This window comes from Plasmopara halstedii (genome assembly GCF_900000015.1).
Source record: "Plasmopara halstedii genome assembly, contig: Scaffold_323, whole genome shotgun sequence".
NCBI classification, from domain to species: domain Eukaryota; phylum Oomycota; class Peronosporomycetes; order Peronosporales; family Peronosporaceae; genus Plasmopara; species Plasmopara halstedii.
Window position 1 is genome coordinate 267,361 of NW_020187244.1, and position 7,790 is coordinate 275,150.

At 46.2% G+C, this 7,790-nt stretch overlaps 4 protein-coding genes across 4 annotated transcripts; 3 read left to right on the plus strand and 1 right to left on the minus strand.

The window, feature by feature from the left end:
• Positions 1-2,442: 2,442 nt before the first annotated feature.
• PHALS_08554 (RxLR-like protein) lies at positions 2,443-3,765 on the plus strand (the record flags this gene model as incomplete). The annotated part of the gene is made up of 1 exon (XM_024723923.1): positions 2,443-3,765. One exon carries the CDS (start codon positions 2,443-2,445, stop codon positions 3,763-3,765), a length of 1,323 nt encoding a protein of 440 aa, XP_024574851.1.
• Positions 3,766-3,777: 12 nt separating this feature from the next.
• On the minus strand, positions 3,778-5,968 carry PHALS_08555 (protein arginine n; the record flags this gene model as incomplete). The annotated part of the gene is made up of 6 exons (XM_024723924.1): positions 3,778-3,794; positions 3,860-4,366; positions 4,426-5,101; positions 5,164-5,728; positions 5,791-5,840; positions 5,903-5,968. 6 exons carry the CDS (start codon positions 5,966-5,968, stop codon positions 3,778-3,780), a joined length of 1,881 nt encoding a protein of 626 aa, XP_024574852.1.
• Positions 5,969-6,062: 94 nt separating this feature from the next.
• On the plus strand, positions 6,063-6,923 carry PHALS_08556 (RxLR-like protein; the record flags this gene model as incomplete). The annotated part of the gene is made up of 2 exons (XM_024723925.1): positions 6,063-6,471; positions 6,532-6,923. 2 exons carry the CDS (start codon positions 6,063-6,065, stop codon positions 6,921-6,923), a joined length of 801 nt encoding a protein of 266 aa, XP_024574853.1.
• A 153-nt stretch (positions 6,924-7,076) lies between these two features.
• PHALS_08557 (uncharacterized protein) lies at positions 7,077-7,404 on the plus strand (the record flags this gene model as incomplete). Its single annotated transcript, XM_024723927.1, has 2 exons — positions 7,077-7,091; positions 7,171-7,404. 2 exons carry the CDS (start codon positions 7,077-7,079, stop codon positions 7,402-7,404), a joined length of 249 nt encoding a protein of 82 aa, XP_024574854.1.
• Positions 7,405-7,790: the final 386 nt, after the last annotated feature.

Here is a 7,790-nt window from a genome sequence, read left to right on the forward strand (position 1 = left end):
CGTTGGGCTTTACTCTGCGGACTGTATTGTCTCCGGCTGCTCCCGAAAGGGGGACGGGGGGCATGAGCCCTGAGTAGAGCTAGACTGATGGCCCGGTTAAGGGCAGTGAGGGATAAGTGATGGCGTCTGGTGGAGGCAGAGCGACGCTTCCACTCATCCCAAGCCACCTTCGCCGACCGGAAGTTGTGCTTTACTCTGCGGACTGTATTGTCTCCGGCTGCACCCGAAAGGGGGACGGGAGGCATGAGCCCTGAGTAGAGCTAGACTGATGGTCCAGTGAGGGATAAGTGATGGCGTCTGGTGGAGGCAGAGCGACGCACGCAAGCACGACCGTAGCCGCCGTGACAAGGTGTTTAGCCGCGGCGAGAACACGGATGGCGACAAGAACGACTCCAAGCTTCTCAGGTATGTCCAATTTGACAATTTGCAAGCAATGGATCGAATGAGTGAAGATACGAAGAGATGAGTGGTTCAAGAAGCGCAGCATTGGGTGAATGAGTGAGTGAGTGAGTGAGTGAGTGAGTGAGTGAGTGAGTGAGTGAGTGAGTGAGTGATTGAGTGAGTGAGTGAGTGAAGAGAGTGAGCGAGTGAGTCTGCGAGTGAGTGAGTGAAGAGTGAGCGAGTGAGTCTGCGAGTGAGTGAGTGAAGAGTGAGCGAGTGAGTCTGCGAGTGAGTGAGTGAAGAGATGTCCAAGGCAACTCTCTTATTGTTGGCCAAGTCTTACGTGTGAGTGAGTCTGCAAGTGAGTGAGTGAGTGAAAGAGCGAAGATACAAGGAAGAGATGTTTAAGTCAATACTCTCATTGTTTTACAAGCCTTATGTGTGAAATTCAAGAGTTTTCAAGACAAATGTGCGCATCTCGCGCTCGCCCCCGTGATTGGAGATAGCTAGTGCCACGCGCTGTTGCTCGTTCTGGGGCATGGCGGATGCCATAGCCATCTGGCTCTGTCACCCAGAGAAAGAGATTCTTTCCATCCTTGCCTTCAAAGGTATTAACGCTCGTCATGTGCGGCTTGGGTCGGGAAGAATCATCCGTCGTCAAGGTTGCGTCATGAGCGCAGTTGACGCTGACAGCTTTTGCTGTAAGTGCTCTAATAGAGAATTTTTATAACTCGAAAACGCCACTAGGCGCGCCCTTATCTCTTCAGGCCGTTGCGCAACAAGGTGCTCCACGCCCTCAGGGCTCAGCAGGGACATCAGCTTATTAAGCCCGTCCTGCATACCCTGGGGCTAATAGGAGTATTCCTCCATCCTCACAAAGGATCTGTCGTAAAGACTCAGGCGTAGATTGACTTCGAGTGCTACCAAGTGCAGCGGGGCTGCCGTAGCTTTTTGCTTAGAAGAAGCTTAGCTAAGGTCACCGACCTTACGTTCTTTTCAAGAACCAGTACGAGTGCAGCGAATCGCAATCCGCTGCCCCCAAGAGTACTGAAAACCTTAAATTAGGTAAGTGAACTCGTTCATTCAAAATTGAAGCTGAATTTAATTGTTTTAGTTGAGGCAGAGCCGCCAATATCAAAAACCACTAGGTTTTCCTGATTAACCTAATTGATATAGTAAAACCTTTTGAATATGCATTACTACTGGCAATCCTGCCACGTCTTGTTACGTTGTAGCCACACCATTGTGTGATTACACCAACTTGTGTAATTCGCATATATGTACGGTCACACCATTTTGTGCGACCCCTTTCATACAAGGTACGTGTAACCCCTTACAAGTGCAAAATACGCATTGGTATAATTGTACGAAATCCACATCGTACTTTTGTGCTGTTTTGAATACTCATCAGTAGTAAGGTACTGGTATTTATAAGGATGATGCGATTTCTCAAAGGAGAGGTACGTAGTACATGTGGTCTGCTAGCCGCACGTCACACAATACAATCTAAATCTAATCTTGAGATATTGTTAAACATACATTAAGAATAAGTGTAAATAGAACAAATCCTAAATATATGTCAGTCTTGAAGCAGCAAAGCAAACCATACTTATCATGCACTCAATTTCGCTTCTAGGTGAAGCATACAAATCCAACCTTTGTGTGCTCGTCAATTCGGAATCTTGGAGTCGAAGCTTTCTCTGTGCAAAGTGCACTTGCACAGTCACTTTAATAAGATAATCTACTTACAGCCATTAAAGCCTATTATGTCAACCCGAACTCTCTAGGTCAAAGTCGAAGTGACGTATATGCTTGGTCGATTTGTAATTTGCGTACATTTCATTGGCAATACCGACCAGTGAATGAAAATTTTGCAAGTAGGCGCTTCACTTTTTCGTAAATGTCGAAAGCTAGCGTCTCTAGCATCATATATAAATTCAGAAGCATATAAGTTTTCACAGCAATGTATCTCTTTCTAATCTAATAGATCGAATCGAGGCCCAAAGAGACGTCAACATTTTCTCATTTACTATCACGGCTATCGTTGCTAAAAGTCCAGCCATGCATTCTCAAGTACCGTTACTGCTGCTTCTGTGCCTCACTATCCCCTTCATCAATGCCAAAAAGAATACCAGCATTGCAATTGTAGCGCCAGAGTCTTCATGGGGCCGCATTTATTTACGCAACGGTCTAGCTCCCATCCAGTACTTTCGCGATAATTTCGGCGGGTTCATGACGGCACATGAAGTCTCTTTTTACTTCCCTAAACAAACCGAAGACCGCTTTGGCTGCCAATTACTACCTGAGCAAGAGCTGTTGGAAGTCAAAGCTACCAATCGGTCGTCTGTATTGATTGTAGACCGTGGACAGTGTACATTTGAGCTAAAAGCGCGTCTTGCTGACCAGATGGGCGCTGCTGCACTCGTAATAATAAGCGATACAGACGACGTGAGTGCTCCGGTAGCAGATCTTGCGATTGATGATCAAATATCCATTGCGTCCGTCATGATCCGGCGCAGTGCTGGCCATATGTTGCGTCATGTAGCTAAACACATGACGATTTACGGCCGACTTATTCCCATGACATGCGAACGCAAGCCATACATATGCAAACCTCGATATGATGTAGAAGAAGATTACATAAAAGCTGCTTCTGCTCGTAGCGGCTTTGTATCAATTCTTCAAGAAGATCAAGACGAAGTCCGCATGGGTCATTTCCTTGCAGCGACGTATGGTAGTGTTCTGCACACGAAAATGGCGTTTCCTCTTGCCATTTTACTGGATGAAAAGCTTGCGTGCACTAATGTCGTAACAGATGATAAAAATCCGTTGGAGTACCAAGGAAAAGCGATACTTCTACCAATTGCACCAACAGGACCTTGTACCACATTGGAAAAGGTATCTAATGCTCAGCGTCGTGGTGCGAGTGTCGTGATCCTAAAGCAGCAGGAAAATACGACATTTTTAACGCCCCCGAGTGTCCGACGAAGTTGGCATGCGTACAACATAACAATCCCAGTACTTGCCGTCTCTAATGGTGTAGGTGTCAATCTAGCAACACACAATGATCGAGATGCAGTAAATTTGCGCTTTGAAGTCAGTAATGGATTTGCTGACGCTTGGGACTTGGTAAGAGAGTTTTCCGTACGCTCGGCCTGGCCAAAACGCGTGCAACGGTGCAGCCAAACGCTAACACAATTGTTAGCACAAGCACGCGGGCTTGGAGGAGATCATGAAGTAGAGAAAGCGCTCAAAAACGTGTTTGTCACTGTTGTTGGCGGACAATTGGAGTCAACCGATCATTCTGATGATCTATATGAGCACCATTCCCGCGATGAATCCATTCATATTGTTGAAAATGTGCAGACCCGCGACGAACTCTAAGAGTAGATACCTTTATTCATATACTGATACTTTTACAAGTTAACAAAAGTCAGATCGTTTTGGCTTTCTTATAGCCCAATCCAGTAGGACCGACCATTAGGATTATGAATTGGATTATGGCGCTTGCCGTCACCTGTAGATACCGACCATTCATACCAAACACGATTGCTAGACTCAAGTCTCCAAAAGCTGACAACAATGTCGTCGCCTTTTTCTAAGCGCAATGGTTGACGCAAGGGGAAGAAAATGGGGAACCAACTGAACATGCCGTCCGAGTGCAATTCCGGTTCGATACTCAATGTCACGTCCTCAAAGAGCACAGCATCAAAGTAACCTGCCACACCATGGACAACAGCGCTCTCGGTAGTTGTAAAGCGAAGTTCCGCTTGTCTTCTGTTGTCAATCCGACCATGAAATTTCGGATGGGTGAAAGTAAAACACTTTTGGGTCCGAGCTAATGCGTAAAAGTTGTGAAGGCGAACAACATACGGCGTTTCGAAGCTTTTAAGCGAGTCTTGTACTTTGACTTCATTCCAGAGTTTTGATGACATGACTGGCGTCACGTAAGATGTGTATTCACATGGAATACTAATTCCATTTTCTACACCAACACACTTATAAGTCGCATCCTATCTGATCAAGCGATAAAAATCCGCTTACCTTGCAAGAAATTTTGTGCACCATCCAGACACTCTGGCGACAGCTCATTGTCTCCAAAGGAACCCAAAAGTTCGCTCACCATTATATCTGCACGTTCATCTGTTCGCCAGTTTCTCATATCGGATGCAACGATCGTGACGTTGTCCCATTTTTCTGACGTTTTAAGATTTCGTAGCGTTATCACTGCGTTAGGATTCTTTTCAACCGCAAACATCCGCGTCTTACGATTCGCAGCCAAGGCAGCACGAAGAGCAGAGCGTACGAGGGGTCCACGGCCTGCGCCAACGACCATAACGACCGACTCTTTGTCTTCACGGGTCTTAGCCAACGCCAGTGTGATCGCCTTTTCATACTGATTGTACTTAAATGCGTCTTGCTCAAATGTCTCGTACGTCTGCGATTCGAGGTTATCCATTAAAGGCTGTAATGGAGCTTGAAGATAGTCGAGATACGGGGCCTCAAACTGCGCTTTTCGGTCTAAATTTGGACGCTTGCTATATAAAAAGTGGAGATACTGCACGTATGGCAATAGCTTGCCACGATGTCGAGGCCTTCCGCTGAGATAAAATTGAATATTGTGCTGGAAAAGATGTGCCATGAGCTTCTGGTGTCGTTGTGATAGTGTCGGGAATCCCTTGCGATTGGTCAGGAAGATATTCATCGGAATAATCGCTGCCTATATACACAACATGAGCTATTCAGACTCGCAGCTTCACTGGCAACAAATTACTCACGTACCTTCACTGATTCTCCTAGCCAGCGTTGTATCTCCTCTGTGCTTGGTAGATCGGCTGTGATTTCTAAGGCCACGTGCAGTTTTGGGTGATATTCGCAGCGAGCTCGCAAGGCATCCCACGTATCCCACGGGTCGATTTGAGCGTCCTCTTTTCCTTCATCTGTCTTCATAGCAGAACCACGGAGACCAGCTTCCGAATCAAGTTCCATTGAGGCTGTGACATTCAATTGCTGTCTCGTCGTCAGGGGTATACGCACCCAAAACTGCAGATACTGCGCCTGTGTCAGCGACTGATTAAGCACCCGTGCGTAGTTCGCAGAATTGTAAACGTGGCGAGGCGACGGCAACATCACAGCTCGTACAGACAGATGCGATGCCCACGCCACTTCTTGCTTGAAAATCTTCTCTGCACTTAAACGTACGCTCAGTGTTGTAGCATCCAGGTCAATATATTTGGAAATATTGCCCACAACTGACGCAGTCCAACCGCGCGAGTCCATGACCAAGTCAGAACGTGTCTGTGGTCCATCACGCAAGTCTGAAAGCTCGTGATCATCACGCTTAAAGCTAAGAATGGCGATCAGAGTTTGTACACAAACGATGAATGTGTTTTCATGCCGTTTTCGTACCGAGGATGGAAAAGAGGTGCTGCTATACCATTTATTTTGTCTTCATAGACCTACAAGAAGTGACCACAGGGTATAATAATCACGTAAATTTATGTATATGTGCCGTATTTACCTCATCGAGCGTTGCGGGTAAATCATGAACAAAGGACGTATCGAAACCCACGAAGATGCGGCTCATGTTAATCAGTGAAATTGAAGCTATGGTTGGTGTAATTCTATTGTGTACACTACATAAGCCAACCCAATTATCTTGTCACTTGATCTTTTCTGACATGCAGCTCAAGTGGTGGATCGCGCATTTGTTGCTGCTCTCGCCGACACTTGGCGTCTGCGCAGAGGAGAAATCCCCAATTTATGTTTCAACAGAAGATGCTGACTCTGATCGTATGCAGCTCGGGACAAATGACGTTCGCGAGTTCGGAGACTTTATAGAGAATGCGACATTGTCCGCTGCCTTCTCGGGCTGTGGATTGTGTCAGCAAACTGGCCAATGTGACCATGCTTTCCGTGGTCGTCCAGGCCAATTTTGTCTTGGAATGGCATCTGGTGCACCATGCTGCTGTCCACGGGATGCGCAGTGCGCTGCTAACCCATACGAATGTCGCTGTCGACGCATCGTGCCCACCTATCACTACGATGACGACAATTACCACTCTAGGTCGCATCGAAGTGGTGTGTCAGGTACATTAATATTTTTTCTTCTGCTGCTACTGTTCTGTGTATGCTGCTGCTACCTACCAGCGCGTCGTGCGCGTCAACAGCGAGAAGAGGAGATTGTGTACGCACAACCTGTTGCTACTAGCCAATATGGAACGTATCCAAATCAACAACAGCCTTCTTACCCCTATGCATCGGGCCCAATGGTTTATGAGTCATCTCCGTATCGTGAGAGTAGCGGTAACTCTTCGATGGCAGCAGGTGCACTAGGTGCACTGGGAGGGTTGGGTGTTGGCGCTGCGCTGGGCTCTGCATTTGGTGGTCACAACAACGGGAACAATGGCAATGGATACGGTGGAACTATGGCGGGCGTTACAGATGATACGTATACCTTTAGCGGGGATACGGGTGACTTTAGTGGAGATACAGGTGATTATGGAGGAAATGACGGCACTTTTGCCGGTGATTCGTATTAAAAGTTTTCAAGACTTCGAAGTGTCTTGTAATAATGACAACAATTGTCTTGGTGAAATTCTTCATAAATTTTCCTATTTGTCCAAACATTGTGTTGTAGAACCTGCTTTATTATGGTAAAATTCTTACCATAATAAAGCAGGTTCTACAACACAATGTTTGGGGGGCATGTGTTTTTCATAATTTTAAGCGTGTATAAATTCACGAAGGTAGAGCAGCCGTGTCATCTGACAACTTCGATGAATGTAGCGACAGATGGATGGCAACTCGAGTGTGCTGAGCGTCATTTACAATGGGTGCTCGTGTGTACTGGCGCTTCTGGTCGGTGTAGCGCTGATGAAGCTTTTACGTAACTATACGCGGAAAAAAGGATACATTGAGATACAGCAGGACGACCGTGCTATGTATTCGAGCGCGCTCATGGGTACTTCGGATTCGTGGGAGAACGTGTGTATTGTGGATCCTAGTAAAAACCGATCGTAAACTGAATCGCCAAAAGGAAGCAAAGGCTGTTTATTTTGTTCAAAATTAGCTTGTAAATCAAATGTAGAACTCATAATCCTGGTACTGAAGAAGCGCAAATTACTTTTCCAGCAGAGCTAACACCTCGTCGGCTGTTAAATCAAATACAGAATACAGCATGTTCACTGAGATTTATTTCTTATAATTTAAATAAAATATACGTACGAGATCGACAGATAGCGTTTGAGACATATTTCCACTCTGACGTCGGGTTGCGGTCGAAGTCGAAAAGTGGATTTACCATTACAGTCAATGGGGATGCGGCCATGGTTTGACTGTACGGATGCCCAGCTCTAGTTGACACTTCAGGTTTACTTGACCGCGATGAGCCACAACTGAGCGGTGAA